At 40.1% G+C, this 23,067-nt stretch overlaps 1 protein-coding gene across 3 annotated transcripts; it reads right to left on the bottom strand.

Annotated features, from left to right (window-relative positions):
- Nucleotides 1-1,646: 1,646 nt before the first annotated feature.
- On the bottom strand, nucleotides 1,647-20,939 carry LOC132354089 (zinc finger protein 677-like). Of its 3 annotated transcripts, none has more exons than XM_059905711.1 (4): nucleotides 20,728-20,939; nucleotides 17,720-17,792; nucleotides 14,707-14,833; nucleotides 1,647-4,235 (listed from the first exon to the last, which is right to left on the bottom strand). In XM_059905711.1, the coding sequence occupies exons 2-4, from the start codon at nucleotides 17,732-17,734 to the stop codon at nucleotides 2,926-2,928; spliced, it is 1,452 nt and encodes a 483-aa protein (XP_059761694.1). In that variant the 5' UTR covers nucleotides 17,735-17,792; nucleotides 20,728-20,939; the 3' UTR covers nucleotides 1,647-2,925. The 3 variants fall into 3 exon arrangements, with proteins under 3 accessions (XP_059761694.1, XP_059761692.1, XP_059761693.1); XM_059905709.1 differs by having other exon boundaries at nucleotides 14,680-14,833; XM_059905710.1 differs by lacking the exon at nucleotides 20,728-20,939 and adding an exon at nucleotides 20,036-20,720 and having other exon boundaries at nucleotides 14,680-14,833.
- Nucleotides 20,940-23,067: the final 2,128 nt, after the last annotated feature.

Raw genomic sequence — 23,067 nt, forward strand, 5'->3', positions numbered from 1 at the left:
AGCATATGGGATTTTTTTCCTAGACTTGTTTAGCCCTCAGTATAAAAGAAAAGTTCTTTTCTGTCTGGTTGTTGAGACTTTTCAGATTTTGTGGTTGGAGCACTCTCTCTACTGTCATAATCCTTTGGGATAAAATCTCTACCTAAATCTGACAGTGGTGAATATTTTAGTTGTTCCATCTGTGCTCAAAAATGTATACTCTTTAGTTTTCTAGCACAGGGTTTAATATATATGCACAGGTCAAACAAGATGGTTGGGTTTTCACATTTTTGATCATTAATAATTTGCATCTGTTTCTTAATATTACAAGAGATGTTTCAAAATCTATTGCGATTGAGGAAGTGTCCTTTTCTTGTGAATATGTCCATTTTGCTGCCTTGAAATTATTATTAAAACAAAACTCACCAGGAACAAAATGGATTCATGACTTCTGCCTATAATTAGTTTCTCCTGTAGTGTTCTGTGTTTGCTGAAAATTTCCACTATCAACTCCATGCTGAAGTGTCTTTCTTGCCAACATGACTAGTTAGCAATATTACATAATACAAAGTAATCTACCTTATAAAGATCCGAAAGTCTATCCTAGTCACTAGATCTTTTATAAATGTGATGACGTATCTTCTTCTATTCATATGTGTGCCGTCCCAAGACATGCTCATTTTTACGTGAAAATATTTAAATACGCTACTTACCCTATCCAAACAATACATTTCAAATGATTACCATTTCCTGCACATGAAATCTTTCACATGTAAGGATGTGAGAAAACATACCTAGTAGTAGATGTTAAGTGACAGATACTGCCATAAAAATTCCTGAGTATAGAAATGAAATTATTTGATAGTTGCTAATCTAGTTTTACTTTCTATAGAGTTCATATTAAAGAGAATGTACCTCCCTACAAAATGCCCTTGCAGAAATACTGCAAACTTCATAATACTTTAGGTAAAAGTAAATCCCAATGACGTCATGTTTTACAGGCTTTGTTATCCACATTTGACAAAACTTTCTGAGATAAAGAACAGAGAAAAGAGCTAAGATACATTACAATTTTAAAAATAAAACTGTCTACCCTCAAAATGAATGTATAGATAATCTGAAATTACATTACATTTAGACATTACTGATTTAGGTATATTTTGATGTAAACAAGTTTTTCTCAAAGGTATTTGAATGTAATTCATCACAAGTATGAAATAAAGTATTTTAAACAATACAGTTCTCATTAAAGGGAAAAAAATTTTTTGTTTCTTTTCTCTTTTCATTGTACCGATTTGAGATGATGGAGGCTAAGTATACTTGTTTTGGCAATCATTTCACAATACATGTAAGACCATTCTGCTGTACAGTTTAAAGTTAATATATGACAATTATAAAACTGGGAGGAGGGAAAGATGGTTTTAATAAAATGACTAAGCAAAAAATAAACAATGCAATTTATAAAAAAAAAAATTTTTAAACGTTGCTCTTTTTAAAGCAATGGTTAGTGACCTAAAGTAACACATGCCATAGTCCTCCAAGCCTCAAACCCCAGGTCTTGTCCTTATGAGTCTCTGGAACTGAGCACAATGGTGAATAGAAACAGAAATGCTGTTCTGTAGGGTGTGCGAATGAAATTGCTCATTCTAACCAATGAGAGTTATACATTCACTCTGTAATTCAAAGTATTTATTCAAATGATGTGTTTCACACGGGTGATTTGTGGTCAGTTCCGCTTTTACCGTTTCATGTATGTTGTCAAGCATGTGTGTGTAGAGTTTTTGTAACAGTCCCTGACTATCCTACTGATGTCTGCAGGTTTAGTGTTTATAACAAAAATTCAATTGAGTAAATATTAAAGATCATGTACATTAGCTTTATACGGTTTCTCTCTACAGTAGAGTCTCTTTTTATTGAAATATAATTGATTATAACATTGTTCGTTTTGGCTGTACTACACACGAGGTAACATTTACTTTATGAAATGATAACGATATGTGTAGCCATCTGTCCTCAGTTACTGCAATATTTTTGAACATGTTCCTAATGCTGGATATTACATCCCCATGACTTATCTAAATACCCAGAGGTTTGTACGTCTTAATCCCCTTCACCTATTTTACCCACCGCCGCACCGCCCCTCCTTCTGGCAACAACCACACATTTGTCCTTCATATCTGTGAATCTGTTTTCATTCTCTTTTGTTTTTGTTTCTTAGATTCCACATATAAGTAATCCCGCAGTATTTGTCTTTCTATGTCTGACTTATTTCACTTAGCGTAATACCCTCTAGATCCATCCACGTTGTTGCGAATGGCTGGATTTCTTTATGGCTGAGTAATATTCCTGCATGTGTGTGTGTGCGTGCGTACATGCACACACACAGACATGCTGTATCTCCTCTAAGTATTCATCTATTGATGGACACTTAGGTTGCTTCCATGTCTTGGCTACTGGAAATAATGCTACAATGAATATTCAAGTGCCTATATCTTCTCAAATTAGTGTTTGCCTTTTCTTCCAGCAAAGAGCCAAAAGGGCAATACCTGGCTCATATAACAGGTTTGTTTTTGTTGTTGTTGTTGTTGTTGTTGTTAATTTCTGAGGAGCTTCCATACTGTTTTCCATAAGTGCTGCACCAATTTACAATCCCAGCAACAGTGCACAGGGTGCCCGTTCCTCCACACCATTGCCAATGCTTGTTATTGTCTCTCTGATGACAGCCATTGGAAACAGATGTGAGGTGGTATCTCGTTGAGCTTTTGATTTGCATTTCCCTGATGATTAGTGATTCTGAGCATCTTTTCATGCTCCTGCTGGCCATCTGTATGTGTTCTTTCTCCCTGATAGAGTCCCATATGTTGAGTAAGGCTTGAATACACGCATAAATTTTGTCTGAATCGTTTTATTTTTAAAGTTTCTTTCTACTATGAAATCGGATGATCCCTAAACTTTTGAGTTTTGAATAATAGCATTGCCACATGTGTGAGGCTTACGTTCGTTTTCAGTATGTATTTTGAGATGCCTGGTGAGGCTTGCAAATTGAGTATAAGCTTTGCCACACTCATTACATTTGTAAGGTTTTTCTCCAGTGTGGATTGTTTTATGTTGAGTAAGATATGAATGTCTTGTAAGGGCTTTGCCACACTCATCACATTTGTAAAGTTTCTCTCCAGTATGAGTTCTCTCATGACCCCAAAGTTGTGACCGTTCAATAAAAGCCTTATCACATTTATTACATTTAAAAGGTTTTTCTCCTGTATGAATTCTCTGGTGTGCCATAAGGTTTGAACGCTGCGTAAAATGCTTGCCACACTCGTAACATCTGTGTGGTTTCTCTCCAGCATGCATTTTCTGATGTCTACTAAGGTGTGAAAACTGGGTAAAGGCTTTGCCACACTCATGACATTTGTAAGGTTTCTCCCCAGTGTGCATTCTCTGATGATTTGCAAGGTGTGAATTTCGACTAAAGACCTTGCCACACTCATGACATTTGTAAGGTTTCTCTCCTGTATGCACTCTCTGATGTGTTGTGAGGTGTGACTGGTGGTTAAAGGCTTTGCCACACTCACTACATCTGTAAGGTTTCTGTCCTGAATGAATTCTCCTGTGATTCCTGAGGTTTGAGCTTTTGCTAAAAGCCTTCCCACAGTCATTACAGCTGTAAGATTTTTCTCGAGTGTGTGTTCTCCTGTGTTGTGCAGGTGACAAAGTGTTTTCCACACTAGGAGCAATTCTGTGAAGGGGTGAAACTGAGGAACCACTGCTGACTGGCTTCTCAACTTGACCGCATGCATACACTTTCTCCTCAGCTGGAAATCTCTGCAGCTGAGCTGCCTGGGCCTGCAGCCTCACTCCAGGTCTACTTTCCAAACACTTGAGATCTCTGTTTCCAGCAACGCTGATGTTATTTTTCGTTGTTAACAAACTTATGAATGGCTTGTCGTGCGTGAAATATTCACGTGCATTACTTCTTACAGAAACACTCTGAGAAAAATTAATTAAGGATTTATTATCTTGATCTTCTCCATGAGTGAGATTTTTGTTATGGGTCAAAACTACTTCTTCATAATCTCTTGCATCATATCCCCACTCACTCTCACACTCCTGCACATCTGCACAGACTTCCTTGAGGTCAAAATCCTTGATGCCATGACTTTTACTTCTTTCTAATGTCACTAGATGGCATAATTCTCCTTTAGTAATGTCCTCTCTTGGTGATAATTCCTTGATTGCAAATCCAGCAGAATGGCTTCCTATTATATAGAGTTGGAAAATATTTTATGTTGAATTAGATAATTACACAAAAAATAATACAATGAACACAGAAATTCTTCAAGCATGGTCTTCAAACACTACTGTGATACAGTATTTTTTAGTTTTCTTTTTATACTTTTTCCCATATTAATGTTTTCTCTGATCTTAGATAATTAAATTTCAAGCACACACACAATGTACTACACATATTTTTTGCCAGATAAATGGATAATTAAATGATCCTCCATAATTAGAAAGCTTATCTATTGATACATACTGGCTTATAGAACTGGAAGCATAAAATCAAAATTGAGATTTGAGACTGTCTTTCCTAATCCTTAAATTTTTTTTTTTAATTTTATTTATTTATTTATTTATTTATTTATTTATTTATGGCTGTGTTGGGTCTTCGTTTCTGTGCGAGGGCTTTCTCTAGTTGTGGCGAGCGGGGGCCACTCTTCATCGCAGTGCGCGGGCATCTCACTATCGCGGCCTCTTCCATTGCAGAGCACAGGCTCCAGACGCGCAGGCTCAGTAATTGTGGCTCACGGGCCCAGTTGCTCCGTGGCATGTGGGATCTTCCCAGACCAGGGCTTGAACCCGTGTCCCCTGCATTGGCAGGCAGATTCTCAACCACTGTGCCACCAGGGAAGCCCCTAATCCTTAAATTTATAATAATGTTTAATAACATGAATATGATGCAAGAAAAAATATTTTTATGAAACTGTACATCACAACAGTAATTGCTAAAACATTTTTGTAAACCATGATAAATCCAGTAGGTAAGTTAGTAAGTAACCACAACTATACAAAATAATAGTCTCTGGAATTCTAAAAGATTTGAGTAAGTACCAAAAAAAAAAAAAAAAAAGAATTTTCATTCCAGAAGGAACACACGATAGGAAAAATTAAAAAATATCTTGATAAGCACTGAATTTTGAAATATCAGCTTCAGGTCAACACACGTATGTATGAAATTTAAGAATTAGGGAAAACTGTCTGAAATCTCAATTATGATGTCAAGCCTGCAGTTCTATAATAGCCAGTACATAGTTCAACTACCTAGTATCACTTAATTATAGTCATATGGCAAAAATATATGTATATAGTATATAATCCATGCTTTGGACAAATAGCCCAATTTTAAAATGGGAAAAGGATCTGAGCAGACATTTCTCCAAAGAATATAGAAAAATATCCAATAAACACACAAAAAACAATGTTTAACATAATTATTCAATAGGGAGATGCAAATCAAAACCAGAATGAGGGCTTCCCTGGTGGCGCAGTGGTTGAGAATCTGCCTGCTAATGCAGGGGACACGGGTTCGAGCCCTGGTCTGGGAAGATCCCACATGCTGCGGAGCAACTGGGCCCGTGAGCCACAACTACTGAGCCTGCGCTCCGCAAGAAGAGAGGCCACGATAGTGAGAGGCCCGCGCACCGCAATGAAGAGTGGCCCCCGCTCACCGCAACTAGAGAAAGCCCTCACACAGAAGCAAAGACCCAACACAGCCAAAAATAAATAAATAAAAATAAATTAAAAAAAAAAAAAACAGAATGATATACAGCTCCATACCCCTTAAATGGCTGTAATCAAAGAGACAATAACAAGTGTTGGTGAAGATGTGGAGAAACTGAAAAATTCATACACTCACTCCTGGTGGAAACATCAAATGGTACAGCTGCTTTGGAAAACAGTCTGGGGGTTTCTCAAAAGATTAAACAGAAAATTACCACATAACCAAGCAACTGCACTTTGGGAGGGAGGGAGAGATAAATAGGTAGAGCAGAGTATTTTTAAATAATGAAATTACCTTTAATGGTACTATTATGCTACAAACATGTCAGTATACATTTGTCTAAACCTATAGAATATACAATAGCAAGAGTGAACTCTAACATAGATATAGACTTTGATGTGTTAATTTGTGTCAATGCAGGTTCATCAGTGATAACAAACATACCACTCTCAAGTGGGATGTTGATCATTGGGGAGGGCCTGCATGTCTGGGGTAGAAAATGCATGGAAACTATAACTTCCATTCAATTTTTCTGTGAACCTAAATCTCCTTAAAAAAAATAGTCTATTAAAAGAAGGTGTATGTGTTCATAGCAGGTACTAACTAATATGAAACAGAGTAAAAGGAATAACTCAGACTAGTTTTTCAAAAATTTCTAGAGGTTATACAGCTTTTGGGGAAAGAAATGTTAAGTCATAAACACTCAAGAAAGAAATCCTGTAAAATATTTAAAAAGATATTCATTCATGAATCCACAACCCCAAACTGTAGGTATAAAACAAACAACACTAAGAATATCATAGAGCTTCCCTGGTGGCACACTGATTAAGAATCTACCTGCCAATGCAGGGGACACGAGTTCGAGCCCCAGTCTGGGAAGATCCCACATGCCATGGAGCAACTAAGCCCGTGTGCCACAACTACTGAGCCTGCACTCTAGAGCCTGTAAGCCACAACTACAGAGCCTGTGTGCCAACTACTAAAGCATGCACCTAGAGCCCATGCTCTGCAACAAGAGAAGCTACCACGACGAGAAGCCCGCGCACCGCAACGAAGAGTAGCACCCGCTCGCCACAACCAGAGAAAAGCCCGTGTGCAGCAATGAAGACCCAACACAGCCAAAAACAAAATACGTAAAATAAATAAATTATTTTAAAAAAGAATATCATAAAAAATATGGAACTAATGATTGAACAAAGAAAATGAAGGTCATTTATAACAATGAAATTTACAAGATGAAAGTATCAGTGGCTTGAACAAAACAAATAACAGTACAGTTTTAAAACATCAGCATCGACCACAACTAGAAACAAGAAAATTGTGAAATGAAAAAGCTCACCAATAAAGGCAAACATACAGTAAATGTAGGAAATCATCCACACACAAAGCTAGTACAGAGGCAAAAAGACAAAAGTAGTAAAATCAGCTATATCCAAAATAAGCAGTTAAGGGATACACAAAACAATTAGATGTAAAATATGATATCAGGGACTTCCCTGGTGGCGCAGTGGCTAAGAATCCACCTGCCAATGCAGGGGACACGGGTTCGAGCCCTGGTCCGGGAAGATCCCACATACCATGGAGCAACTAAGCCCGTGCACCACAACTACTGAGCCTGCACTCTAGAGCCCGTGAGCCACAACTACTGAGCCTGCATGCCACAAGTACTGAAACCCACGCGCCTAGAGCCTGTGCTCCACAACAAAAGAAGCCACCACAATGAGAAGCCCACACACCACAGCGAAGAGTGTAGCCCCCCTTCACTGCAACTAGAGAAAGCCTGCGCACAGCAACAAAGACCCAACGCAGCCAAAAGTAAATAAATAGAAATAAATAAATTTTAAAAAATATATATGATATCAAAAACAGTAATCATGAGGAGTAGAGTATAAATGCAGGGTTGTTAAAATGCATTTGAAATTAAGAGATCAGCAACTTAAAACAATCACGTACATGGAGACTGCTGTACAAAAACCTCATGGTAATTGCAAACCAAAAATCTACAATAGATAATGCACACAAAAAAGAAAAAGGAATCCAAACATAACACTAAAGATAGTCATCAAATCGCAGGAGAACAAAGAAGAAAGGGAAAAAATGACCTACAAAGACAAATCCAAAATAATTAATAAAACAGCAGTAAGAATATACATATCCATAATTACCTCAGATGTAAATGGAATAAATGCTCCAACTAAAAGAGATAAAGTGCATGAATGGATACAAAAACAAGACCTGTATATATGCTACCCACAAGAGACTCACTTTAGATCTAGAGAAACACAGAGACTGAAAGCGAGGGGATGGAAAAAGGTATTCCATACAAATGGAAATCAAAAGAAAGCCAGAATCTCAATACTTATATCAGACAAAATAGACTTTAAAATAAGGACTGTTAAAAGAGACAAAAAAGGACATGACATAATGATCAAGGGATCAATCCTAGAAGATATAACAATTATATATGCACCCAACATAGGAGTACCTAACTATGTAAGGCAAATATTAAGACATAAGAGAAGAAATCGACAATAACACAATAATAGTAGAGGACTTTAACACTGCACTTATATCAATGGACAGATCATGCAGACAGAAAATCAATAAGGAAACACAGGCCTTAAATAACGCATTAGACTAAATGGACTTAACTGATATAGAAAGAGCACTCCATCCAAAAGCAGCAAAATAGACACTCTTTCTAAGTATGCATGGAACATTCCCCATGGATAGATCACAAGCCAGTCCAAAAAATAAGACTTGGTAAATTTAAAGAGACTGACTTCATATTAAGCATCTTTTCTAACCACAACACTGAGACTAGAAATCAACTACAAGGAAAAAAACTGCAAACAACGCAGACATGGAGGCGAAACAATATGCTACTGAACAACCAATGGATCACTGAAGAAATCAAAGAGGAAATAAAAAATACCTAGAGGGAAATGAGAACAAAAACACGATGATCCAAAACCTATGGGACACAGTAAAAGCAGTTCCAAGAGGGAAGTTTATAGCAATACAAGCTTACCTCAGGAAAGAAGAAAAATCTCAAACAACCTAAACTTATACCTAAAGTAACTAGAGAGAGAAAAAGAAACAAAAACAAAACTTAGTAGAAGGAAAGAAATAATAAAAATCAGAGCAGAAATAAATAAGATAGAGACTAAAAAAACAATAGAAAAGAGAAGGAACCAAGATGATGCAATAGAAGGACATGGAGCTCACCTCCTACCACAAATACATCAAAAACACATCTACATGTGGAACAAGTCTCACAGAATAGCTAATGAATGCTGGCAGAAGATCTCAGACAACCAGAACTGCAAAAAAGGGACTTCCCTGGCGGTCCAGTGGTTAAGACTCTGCACTCCCACTGCAGGGGGACGGGTTCTAGCCCTGGCCAGGAACTAAGATCCCGCGTGCCGCACATTCTGGCCAAAAAAAAAAAAAAAAATTGCAAGAAAGATCACCACGTAACCAGGGGGGATGAAAAGAAAGAAAAAAAGAAAAGAAGGAATCGGAACAGCACCTGCAACCCTGGGAGGGAGATGTGAGAGAAGAAACGTTCCCTCACCCTGGGAACCCCCTGACTGATTGGGATATCCGCTGGGACAGACAGAGAGCTTCAGAGGCTCAGAGGCGAGTGCGCCAGCCGGCCTGTGGCAGGCAGAACAAAGCCAGCACTGGCGACCCATGCCACCCCACTGCATTCCCCAGGCCAAGATGCATGTCTGCTGGTGCACGAGGCGACTGGGTGCTGAAACTTGAGCTTCAGAAGACAGGCCCAGGGAGTGGACTGCAGTTGCCTGCACGGAGACAGCCTGAAGGGACTGGAGTGTGGTATGTGCCGCAACTGGGGGTGTACACAGATGGAACCCGGGCCTGCCACAGAAGGGCCATTGTTAACGGGTGCGTGAAGGGGAGGGGCAGGGCCCCGCCATAGCAGCCTAACTCTCGGCAAGCTCACGGCAGGTGCAACTCCACCTCTGTGAGCTCTCGGAGCACGGAAGCACCAGCACGTTACCCATATGCAGAGGCAAGGCTGAAATCAGAGCCGATCCCCAGGGGCCATGCGATTTAGGAAACAGGACTGAAATCTGAGCCCACTCTCTGAAACTATGCAATCTGCAGGTTTACTCTGCAGCTGCAGCCCCGCCAGTTTTGTAAACTCAGCATCTGCAGGACACCCAAGAGCACTACGGGTGCTCCCGTGGCTGGAACAGGTCCAGTGTTAGCAGCTTTGGGCTCTGTGGGTGCGTGCATGGAGGGGCGGGGCTGAGGTCTAGGTTGCTTCTGTAGCTCCTGCACTGGGTCCAGAAGCGTGACTACTGCGGTACTGGCACATGACTTTAGTGGATCTGCACTTACAGATCTTCGCTGGTGACTTTATGAACACAGAGCCTGAGGGTTACCAGGGCCAACTGCTGGCATTCACACGGCTGAGGTGGGGCCAAGGGAAGTGCCAACAACAGTGTACTCTGTGAACCCAAACAACAGGTGACAGGCAGCACCACAGAGCACACTCGTCAGTGCACAGCTCCTGCGGAGGGATACTCAGCGGCTCCTCTCCCAGCAGCAGTACTCCAGTCTGGCCTGCCTCACACGGAAGCTCAGAGACAGATATGGGAGCTTCTACTCCCACAACTGGGGAGCACCCTGCCCCCAAGAGGGCTGAGACAAACACAGAGCGAAGAGGAGGTCCTGCTCAATATCCAGTGCAGGCTCTGGTCCCCAGAGCACCAGTCACACCACGCATCAAGGGGATAATAAACGGCACACACTGAAGAAAGATGCGGCAGGCATCCGCACTAAAATCAGCCCTTGCACCAAAAACATTACACTCATGCAGGCTACACAAGGATGCTCTCACGGAAAAACAGCCCTCCAGGGGCTTCCCTGGTGGCGCAGTGGTTAAGAATCCACCTGCCAATGCAGGGGACACGGGTTCGAGCCCTGGTCCGGGAAGACCCCACATGCCGCGGAGCAACTAAGTCCGTGCGCCACAACTACTGAGCCTGCACTCTAGAGCCCGCGAGCCATAACTACTGAAGCCTGCGCGCCTAGAGCCCGTGCTCTACAACAAGAGAAGCCACCACAACAAGAAGCCTGTGCACCGCAAAGAAGAGTAGCCCCCGCTCGCCGCAACTAGAGAAAGCCTGCACACAGCAACAAAGACCCAACAGAGCCAAAAATAAATAAAATAAATTTTAAAAAAAAACAAAAAAAAAACAGCCCTCCAAGATCATGGTATTGATAGATAACTTACCTCCTAAAATCATAGGGTGAGAGAAATATATGTAAAATGAAGAATCAGAGGAACCACTCCCAATTCCAAGATCAAGAGAATTCCCCTGAAAGAACAAACAATGAAACCAACCTCTCCAGTGTAATAGACTCCAAGTTCAAAAAGAAGATAATAAAAACATGGAAGGAATTAAGAAAGGCTATCGACACAAATGCAGATTACTGTAAAATGTAACTAGAAACTATAAAGAGAACCAAGTAAAATTAGAAAATTCATTTGCCAAGATGAAAGCTGAGGTAAAGGCAATAAAGAGCAAAATGAGTAATGCAGAAGAATGAATAAGTGACCTGGATGATAGAATAATGGAAATCATCCAATCAGCAGAGCAGAAAGACAAATGAAAAAAAAAATGAAAGCAATATACGAGACCTGTGGGATAATATAAAGCGTGCCAATATCTGCGTAACAGGGATCCCGGAAGGAAAAGAGAAAAGGGGATTGAAAATGTATTTGAAGAAATAAATGAAACAGACACTAAAAAAAAATAGAAAAGATCAATGAAACTAAAAGCTAGTTCTTTGAAAACATAAGAGAAAATTGATAAACCTTTAACCAGACTCATAAAGAAAAAGAGAGAGAGGGCACAAATCAATAAAATCAAAAATGAAAAAGAAGTTACAAGTGACACCACAGACATACAAAGAATCGTAAGAAACTACTACAAACAACAATACGCAGAGACTACTACAAACAACTATACACCAATGAAATGGACAACCTAGAAGAAATGGACTAATTCTTAGATAAAATCTCCCAAGACTGAACCAGGAAGAAATAGAAAATATGAACAGTCCAGTTACCAGTAATGAAACTGAATCAGTAATTTAAAAACTCCCAAAGTTAGAAAAGATACATGCACCCCAATGTTCACTGCAACACAATATACAATAGCCAAGACATGGAAGCTACCTAAACGTCCATCACCAGGTGAACGGATAAAGAAAATGTGGTGTATATATACAATGGAACATGACGCAGCAATAAAAAGGAACAAAATAATGCCATCTGTAGCAACATGGATGGACTTAAAGTTATCATACTAAGTGAAGTAAGACAGAGATAAATATCATATGATACTGCTTATATGTGGAATCTAAAAATATAAAAAATGGTAAGAATGAACTTATTTACAAAACAGAAATAGAGCTACAGACATAGAAAACAAACTTATGGTTACCAAAGGGGAAAGGGGGTAGGGGAGAGATAAATTAGGAGTTTGCGATTAACATATACACACTACTCTATATAAAATAGGTAACCAACAAGGACCTACTGTGCAGCAAAAAGAACTATACCCAATATTTTATAATAACTTATAAGAGAAAAGAATCTGAAAAAGATTATATATATATATATGTATAACTGAATCACACTGCTGTACACCTGAAACTAATAACAACTTCATAAATCGACTATACTTCTATTAAAAAAAAAAAAACTCTCAAAGAACAAAAGTCCAGAATCAGATGGCTTCACAGGTGAATTCTACAAAACATTTAGAGAAGAGTTAACATCTATCCTTCAGAAAGTATTCCAAAACATTGCAGAGGAAGGAACACTTCCAAACTCATTCTATGAGGCCAGCATCACCTTCACACCACAACCAGAAAAAGATATCACAAAAAAAGAAAATTACAGGCCATTATCACTGATGAACATACATGCCAAAATGCTCAACAAAATAATAGCAAGCTGAATCCAGCGATACATTAAAAGGATCATACACCACAATCAAGTGAAATTTATCACAGGGATGCGAGGATTTCTCAATATCTGCAAATCAATCAATGTGATATACAGATTAACAAACTGAAGAATAAAAACCTTATGATCATCTCAACAGATGCTAGAAAACCTTTTGATAAAATTCAACATCCACTTATGATAAAAACTCTCAAAAAAACAGACACAGAGGGAACATACCTCAACATAATAAAGGCCATATATAACAGACCCACAACCAGCATCATACTCAATGGTGAAAAGCTGAAAGCATTTCATCTAAGATCAGGAGTAATACAAGGATGCCCACTCTTGCCACTTTTATTCAACATACTTTTGGAAGTCCTAGCCACAGCAATCAGAGAAGAAAAAGAAATAAAAGGAATAGAAATTGGACAGAAAGAAGTAAAACTCTCAAGCTTTGCAGATGACATGATACTACATATAGAAAATCCTAAAGATGCCACCAGAAAACTACTAGAGCTCACCAATGAATCTGGTAAAGTTGCAGGATACAGAAATAACACAGAAATCTGTTCCATTTCCATACACTAACAACAAAGTAACAGAAAAAGAAATTAAGGAAACAATCCCATTTACCATCACATCAAAAATAAATAGATAAATATTTAGGAAGAAACATACCTAAGGAAGTAAAACACCTGCACTCCAAAAACCATAAGACACAGATGAAAGAAACTGAAGATGACACAAACATATGGAAAGATATACCATGTTTTTGGGTTGGAAGAATCAATATTAAGAATCATTTTTAAAATGACCATACTACCAAAAACAATCTACAGATTCAATGCAATTCCTATCAAAACACAAATGGCATTTGTCACAGAACTAGAACAAAAATTTTTTACATTTCTATGGAAACACAAAAGACCCCAAATAGCCAAACAATTTTGAGAAAGGACAGAGATGGAGGAATTATGCGCCCTGACTTCAGACTATACTATAAGATCATCAAAACAGTATGGCACTGACAAAAAAAACAGACACACCGATCAATGGAACAAGATAGAGAGCCCATAGATAAACCCATGCACTTATGGTCAATTAAACTATGACAAAGGAGGGAAGAATATACAATGGAGAAAAGACAGTCTCTTTAATAAGTGGTGGTCAAACTGGACAGCTATATGTAAAAGAAAGAAATTAGGACATTTTCTAATACCATATACAAAAATAAACACACAATGGATTAAAGACCTAAATATAAGACCATATACCATAAAAATCCTAGAGGAAAACATAGGCAGAACACTCTTTTGACAAATTGCAGCAACATTTTTTTGGATCTGTCTCCTAAAGCAATGGAAATAAAAGCAAAAATAACCAAAGGGACCTAATTAAACTTAAAAGCTTTTGCATACCAAAGGAAACCATAAACAAAATGAAAAGACAACCTACTAAATGGGACAAAATATTTGCAAGTTATATGACCAATAAGGGATAATAGCCAACATATATAAACAGCTTATACAACTTAACGTCAGAAAAACATAAAACCCGATTAAAAAATGGGCATAAGAACTGAATAGACATTTTTCCAAAGAGGAAGTGAAGATGGCCGATGAGCACATGGAAAGATGCTCAACATGGCTAACCATCAGGGAAATGCAAAGCAAAACCACAATGAGATATCACCTCACATCTGTCAGAATGGCTACCATCAAAAAGAACACAAGTAACAAATGTTGGTGAGGATGTGGAGAAAAGGGAACCCTCCTATAATGCTGGTGGGAATGTAAATTGGTGTAGCCACCGTGGAAAACAGTATAGAGGTTTCTCAAAAAAATAAAAATAGAACTACTATATCACCCAGCAATACCACTTCTGGAAATATATCCAAAAGCATATTAGGTGCTCCCGTAGTTACCGACTTCCAGAGAGAAGTTATCCTCACTCAGGGAGAGCAGATTCCTGTAGGTCTCCCACATCACGTCCCTGTACAAGGCCCTCTGAGCAGGGTACAGGCATTCCCATTCCTCCTGAGAGAATTCGATGGCCACATCCTTGAATGTAAACAGTCCCTGAAAGGAAAGCGCATTTCACCAAGTGGACAAGGAGACATTTCTGAGTTTGACACAAACTTACAGAAGCAGACACGTGTAAGGATTGACTTGGCTCGAGTGAATGTTCTGACTGATCCATGTAAGATAATTTTGAGCAAGTTACATTTCTCTTTTTGTAACCGAGGTGAAATGCATATAACATAAAGTTAGCCATTTTTAAAGTACCATTCAGTGGCACTTAGTACATTTATAATGTTGAACAAACATCACCTCTTTCTTGTTCAAAAATATTTCAATCATCCCCAAAGGAAATCCTTTACCCATTCAGCAGTTGCTTCCTTCTTCCCCATTTGCCTCAGTCCCTGGACACCACTAATGCTTGGTCTCAATGGATGTACCTGTTTGGGATATTTCCATATAACTGGGATGGTATAACATGTGACCTTTTGTCTGGTTTCTTTCACTGAATAACTCTTTTGGCTCAGCCATGCTATAGTTATGTATCAGTACTGCATTCCTTTTCATGGCCGAGTAATATTCCACTGTGTGAGTACACCACAGGTTATTCACTCATCCTTTGGTGGACAGTTGGGTTATAACCACCTTTTCTCTAATATTAATAGTGCTGCTGGAAGTTTCACGTAGAAGTATGTGTTTGAATACGTGTTCTCAATTCTTCTTGGTATTTATCTAGGAGTGGAATCACTAGGTCACATGATTTTGTTTTCCACAGTGGCTACAACATTTTACCAGCAATGTATCAGGATTCTAACTTCTCTACATCTTTACCAAAACTTGTTCTTTTCTGTTTTGTTATAGTCATCCTATTGCATGTAAAATGATATCTCATGGTGGTTTTGATTTTGCATTTTACTAATTTCATTGAACATCTTTTCATTTGCTTGTTGATTACCTCTATATCTTCTATGAAGAAAGGTCTATTAAAGTCCTCTATCTATTTTATAATTAGATTCTTTGTACTTCAGTTCTTGAGGTACAGGTGTTCTTGAGGTATAGGAGGTAAAGGAGTTCACCTTTCTTCTGTTTACAGTGGATAATTCCAATTAACCTATGTTCAAGTTCACCAGTTCTTTTTTTAAAAATTTGTTTATTTTATTTATTTTTGGCTGCATTGGGTCTTTGTTGCTGTGTGCAGGCTTTCTCTAGTTGTGCAGAGCGGGGGCTACTCTTGGTTGCGGTGCGCAGGCTTCTCATTGCGATGGCTTCTCTTGCTGCGGAGCACGGGCTCTAGGCCCACAGCCTTCAGTAGTTGTGGCGCACGGGCTTCAGTAGTTGTGGCACATGGGCTTAGATGCTCCACGGCATGTGGGATCTTCCCAGACCAGGGCTCGAACCCATGTCCCCTGCACTGGCAGGTGGATTCTTAACCACTGCACCACCAGGGAAGCCCCAAGTTCACTAACTGTTTATTCTGATTGTCAATCTGTTGTTGAAATCTTCTAGTGAATTTTCAATTTCAGTTTTGGTAGTTTTCAGCTCTAGAATTTCTAACTCTATCTCTTTATTGATGTTTTGTTTCTTGAAACAATGTTCTCCTACTTTCCTTTAGTTCGTTCTCCATGGTTTCCCTTAAGTCTCCTAGTACGTTTAAGACAGTTGATTTAAAATCCTGTTTAGTAACTGTAGTATCTGTGCTTCCTTATGAACACCATCATTAACCCGATAATCACGCTCAAGTTTCCCATTCTGGAGAAATTCTTAGACATCTATAGTAAAGTCGGCATGCTCAGAAGCAGCCACTATGACTTGTTTTTTAATCACAGTAAAAACTGTACAGGACCAATGTGTCTTCATTAAGAAAATGCTCCATGAGGATACAAAAAAAGAAAGTCAACTCTAAGTTTATTAACACGAAAACAAGTCTAAGATATATGGTATGTAAATATTTAAATGTGCAGAATAAAATACCATAACAAAATATTTATTAAACAGTACTTTCTAAAATCACATTACCATATATAAATGCATTTCTGTAAGATGTGCAGTGGGAATTAACAGTGGTTTCTGATGGAGACAGTAAGTGACAGTGTAAGATGTGACAGGGAAGGGGATATTTTACTTCTTAGTCTCTAAACTGCATCGCTGTGTGTAGCTGAACCATGAAAATATATACATGAGATGTTTAATACAAAAAAAAATAACACTGAACAAGAATTAGTAAAATTATAATTCGCCTCCAGCCTCTCTGATGACAGAAAGTTCTGCTCCTATGTCTTGGCTAAATTATAACCATTTTTATCTAAAACACCTGCTGCATGAGAGTCCCTAGGTGAACACGACAGGCTCTGTGAGATGAATGCTTTGTAAATAATTTAAAGAACCCTTATTGTTAGATGACACCCTATCCATTCCTTACGTCTGTTTCAAAACTTCCCATTCTATTTTAAAGTGTTGATATTTTAGAGCCAGAAACACATTGATAGACTTCTTTAACTTCCAATACACTTACAAAATCTCACAAAGCATGTTTCCCCATATCAGTCTTCCATTCTAGACCTCCTCAGGTATTTGTGCACAGGAGTACATCACTTACATATGTAGTCTCTTTCATCCTGGTTTATATGCAGCTGAAAGGGCATCCAGAAGAGTGCACTAAACCATCCTCACTGCCCTACCTCACTGACACCACAGAGCCTACTCCCCATCTCCAATCCACGCCTCAGTATAAAACCTTTCACAGGATGACCACCTAAAAGGGGGCTCTTCCCAAGTTCCCTGTCACTGGGTCACAGTGACATGGAATCTGCAGGGAGGTGAGAGGAGACCGAGGGAAGGCCCTGTGTGTGAGTAAATTGGACATTTCAGAGACAGAGAAGATTAATGAGCCCAAACTGTGTCATTTTAGGAAGGAGAGAACAAATCAACAAAGAATATGACTTTTACCTGTGAAAGCTCCATTCCTTCTTCTTTCCTCCTCCTCTGAATTTCTTGTTAAGATTCTTCAGGTAAGATGATTCTGTGGGAGCGAAATATGCTGTTTAATGCTTACAACCAACATACGCCCCTTCTGGCATCTGCCACAAAGCTACCAGAAGGAGAACCTTAACGTGAGGGAAAGACAGTCCTTTGCTGCCAACTGTAACACGAGGGATACAGGGACAATAAACTCCTACACGAAGACCAATTTAGTGAGCTTGTCACCCACTTCTTCAGGAAGCCCTCGCCTGCTGCCAAAACCCCCACTCGACTGCAACTGCGCCGTCCTTTGTCCACTTGGCACTAATCCAAAGGAAGGTGCCTCCTCCAAGTTCTGCTCTCTTCCAGAAGCAGCCAGCATCCAGTGACTGGTTGACGCACGATATGGAAGCTTGTCCCTTTTGTTAATTGGGAGCAACTCTGGAGGGGCCACCCCAGCTCCAGAGCTCCCTGTGGAGTTATACTGAACAATTTAGATTTTGTCCTGAGGGTGATGGGAAACCATAAAAGATTTAATGCCAAGAGATGATGCAATGAAACTTATGATTTACCCCTGATACAGAGACAGACAAGCTGAGAAAAAGGTAAGCCTCCAGCTCTGGGCCTATGCCCCTGCCTCTTTTTTAAGCATTTTCCTTAATTGCTGGAGGACTGGAATATGTTTAAAATTTCAATTATAACCAGGCAAACTGGTCTCCTCTGTCTTCTCCATGTCACAGGTGGGTACACTGAGGCTCAGAGGGGGAGTAATTTTACCAAGTTACCCTGAAGAAGTCTGAGTTGAGTGAGCAGAACTGGGTAGAAGTGGCAGCCTGGATAGGTTTAGGTAGAAAGGGTTTAAACGTCCTGATTCCAGATCACCTTCCATATTCCTGAGCAAGAGAAGCTTCTCTTTCATGGGTTTAATCAAATTCAAACGTTTAATTCCTCTTTTCCAGAAAACATTATAGTCAAAAAATATGAAATTACAAATAGTTATTCTTCCAGAAAAACATGAAAGAGGGTCACCCGTGGAGATGAGCCCTAACAATCTCTTCATCATGAACACATGGGTTCTGTGGGAACAAAGTTTCACATCAATCTGGAAAAGGTTGGAACCTGGGACCCTTCACTACAGTGCCTGCACCTGGACAAATGTGTCCTGAACACAGAATACAAAGAAACCATAGGGGACTAAAAGTAACTGCATACATGCACAGCTTGGGCAAACAGCTTATGAACAATAAGAAACAAAAAGGTCAAAACCCAGCTGCCACTTCTGAGATGCTGAGAGCAAAAGCAGGGTCCTGCACGTGATCCCTGCACCCAGCACCACCAAGGGGGTGGGCAGACCACCCAAGCTACACCTCTGGCCCGACCCACCGATCTGCCCCTACCCTCACCCCCTGTAAGGGACCAGCTCGCACCACACCCCCCCATCAGGGAGCGAGCAAGGGCACCTGTTTCTTGTTCTCGCTCACTTGTGCTGCAGCACGAGTCCCAGTAAAGCTTTGCCTGAATTCCTCGTCTGGCCTGTTACCAATTTCTACTGATTAAAGAGTCCAAGAACCCAGGTCAGTAACAAATCCAGCCCATCAGTTAACATCTGCACAGAAAGGACAAAGGGGACTTGGGGGGACAATCTACTTAGTTGGACACTTAAACTCAGAGCTCACTAATTGAGCAGATCACTTAAGGGAAGAAAGAAGCTACTGAATACTAAACTAACTGGTTAAACTAGGTTTTGAGTGTTAAAAGATGATCAGCACCCTTACCACACGCATATGAAGTTATTTAGCAGACATCAAAGAATAGTTCCAATACAGGATACAGTAGAAAGCATATAAACCTCATAATCTGAACAATGAAATTTAGAGTGAAAATAATTTGGACATTTAAAACATACCCAATCGCTTCTGAGATTAAAGTTAAAACAAGTGTGAAGATACATCAGATTTTAAAGAGATTGACGTGAACCACAGAAGGGCAACAGTACTGTTAATCATGACCATTTTCAAAAGCACCGTGTGGTGACACAAATTCTTCCCCCCATTTCTTAGAAGGGAAGAGAATGACCTGGAACTGACTGACCTAAGTCTCCACCCTCTGGAAGAACGGGGCCTGCAAATGGAGTTATCTGAAGCAATGATTAGAAAATGCAGACGCCTCAAACACCTGCTTTTGCAACTATCATTCTCTTCTGCATAATTTAAACATGTCAACAAATGTTAAACAGATTAGCTTAGAGACACCACTTAGTACTTCACAACTTAATATTCCATATTTAATCAACTCAATACTCACCTGGGTTTGGGTTCCCGCTTTCTCCACCACCACGTGCTTTGTTCCCTGTATGTGTCTCCCTGGGTCCTTCTGTTTCTCTCCTCTCCTTTTGTGTCCATTTCTGTGTTTCCTCCTCTCTGTTCATACGCATCATTTTGTTTCCCCCCCTCTCTATTCCTCCTCTCACAGACTGTTAGGCCTCGCTCTGTTGCAATCTCTGTTGCGATCCCTGTCGTTCTTGCTCCCCAAACGTTCTGATGCCTCACTAACTGCATATACCTCTGCCTTTGTATTCCCTCTCTGCTCTCCTTGGAGGGAGGTCAAGGGCGATCCACCTCCTGAGTGAGGACTTGACAAAAACGGAATTGGGCGGGGGGGAGGGGAGCCGGGAGTCACACAAAGGTTTGAGAAAGGGAGTCAGAGTAGGAAAACGTCGCTGCAGGAGGTCAGTGTCTCTACGGACCGAAGGCAAAAAGTTGGGGCCGGTACCCGAGTCAGAGCGATTTTAACCGGAACCGGACCCAGACTCCCAGGACCGAACCGAGTCTTCTGGCGACGCCGCGACAGGCGAAAGGGGCGGACTCAGAGCGAGAGCGACGACCGCCTTCAGGGGTTTTAGTTTGCTGGGACACCCTCGAAACCCAGGTATGGAGAAGGCGGGGCTTGGAGATCGCATAGCACACTTACGAACCAAAAAACCGAGACTCACTCACCCGACGGCGCCAGTCTGACCGCAGGATCCGCTTCCGCGTCCCTAGGTAATTGCGCGTGCGCATGCGCACCGCCGGGCCAGGGGGCGGGGCCGCCGAGGGGCGCATCTCGGACGTTCCGGCGGGTGGAGGCCGTGTCTCTGGTGGTGCCGCCCTGCGGGCGCCGGGTCTGGCCCTCGGACCCGCCCCTGGGAGATTCTGGTCTGTTCCTCTTCCCTCCCGAGAGGCTCTGCTTCTCTACTTTGGCTCCTTTGAACGTGTCTGGTGGCCTCTGGAGCCAGGTTAGGTGCAGACTTAGAGATGCGCGGACCCCTTACACTGGAAGCGGAGAGTTGAGAACGGTTTACGTGAGAAGGGCGAGCGGGTGAAGACGCGGCTCCTCTGAGCAGCGAGGCGGCGGAGCGCTGGGACCTGGGGGAGCGCGAGGGACGGGGGGTTGTGAGCGGCGGTTGGATCCCGGAACTGGTGAGACCTCAGGCAGTTACAACTTCTTATTTTAATTAAGCGACAGCCTGAGTTTTATTTAGAGTAGGTGATGGAAACTGGAGTGTGACAGGAAATGCAAAATTGTGCCTGTGCGGAATGTGCGATTTTATACTCACTTCCCTTCAGAGCGTAACTTTTTCTTGTGTTCCCCATTCACTTGGAGGCATCAAAAATCAGAATTTGGGGGGAGTTCCCCGGTGGCCTAGTGGTTAGGATTCCAGGCTTTCACAGCCCGAAGGGTTTCAGTCTCTGGTCGGGGAACTGAGATCCCGCAAGCCCGGCAGCACAGAAAAAAACAATCAGAGGAAAATTTTCAACCCCAAATGTGTCATTGTATGAGGGACTCCTTTGGAGACTGTGAGCAAGGAGTTGGCTACACTCAGGTGCTTGAGAATCAAGCCTTATTAAATAATTCAACCATATATTATTTTTTACTCTTTGACCTTTGTCTGACTATAGGATGTGACAAATAAAACCATTTCTTGTCATTGTGATAGGAATTTCCATTTCCCGAATCCTAGTATCTCCACTGTAGGTTTTGCTACTTACTAACTTTTCTTACGCACTTTGGCATATTTCTGAATTTTTAACTTCATTGATCTACTAGTCATGAATAAACATGTCTCCTACGGATAGCCACTCTTTTTTGCTTCTCTTTCGTGGCTATTCTTACTTGTTCTTTATTCTGTAAGATTTTTTCGATAACATTGCAAGCTTCAGAATCTGAGTGTCTATATCGGGAACAGGTTAAGTTTATAAATTAGCTTAAGGAGAATGGACCTTGTTATAATACTCAGTTTTTTACCCAGGAATGTGATGTGATTTTCCATTTGTTTATATCCGCTTTCATATATTTCAGGAATGTTTTATAGTTTTCTAAACATAGGTTTAAAAACTTTGTTAGATTTACTCCCAATTAATTTCATTTCTGGTTATGCTTTTCTAATTATAGTTTCTCGCCCTATAACTTGTAAATGATTGTTTTTTGCACCTATGAAAGCTACTGTTTTTGTATATTTATATGATCTTCCTGACTTATCTTTTGTAGATTTTCTATCAATTCCTTTGTATTTCCAGATGTATGATTGCATGATCTGCAAACATAGTTTTATATTTTTCTTTCCCATTCTCATGCCATTTTAAATTGCCCTGGCTAAACCTCCAACACATGAGAAATGAACTGAATAGGTGATCATATGCTTTTTTTAGTGTGGTTTTCTAACCTTAGTGGAATAACTCTAGTGCTTCCCAAAGAGCAAGATAATCACTTCATTTTGACATGTTAGAAAAAAATGCATCAATTCCCAGTGTTGAGTTTAAGTTAAGATACATACATGTTCAATTCTTCCAAATAGATGTTTTTGTAACTATGAGTAAGATCCCCTGATTTCTCTTTATACCACTACGATGTACTACATTAATGGATTTCCAAACACTGAATCATGCTTGAATTCCAGACATAAAATTCACATAGTCATCATCTATTATTTTGCTATATTTTATTTTAAATATTGCCATCTGTACGCAGATGTGAGATCTTTCCATAGTATTCTTTTTGGTACAAACTTTAGGACATTTGAGTATCAGCATTTTATTTGACTTATATAAACTATTTGGAAATTGTACTTCCTCTTTAAGGCTTGAATTGAGTACACAGCATTGGCTTATCTGTTCTCTAAAAGAATGGAACAATCTACCTTCTAATCTGACCCTGGTGCTTTTATTTGTATGGGACTCATAAAACTCTCCCTTTCCTCTATGGATATTCGTTTGTTTAGACTCCTATTTCTACTGAAGTCAATACTGGTAAAATATATTTTCGTAGAAAATGTCCATTTCATCTAGGCTTCACAGTTG

The sequence above is a fragment of the Balaenoptera ricei genome, chromosome 19, assembly GCF_028023285.1.
Source record: "Balaenoptera ricei isolate mBalRic1 chromosome 19, mBalRic1.hap2, whole genome shotgun sequence".
NCBI classification, from domain to species: Eukaryota; Metazoa; Chordata; class Mammalia; order Artiodactyla; family Balaenopteridae; genus Balaenoptera; species Balaenoptera ricei.

What these genes read in the sequence shown, in the direction of transcription:
- LOC132354089 (XM_059905709.1), bottom strand. An exon ending in TAACTTCTCTCTGGAAGTCG is followed by an intron (nt 4,236 to 14,679) that starts GTAACTACGGGA and finishes TCTATATAATAG; the next exon opens with GAAGCCATTCTGCTGGATTT.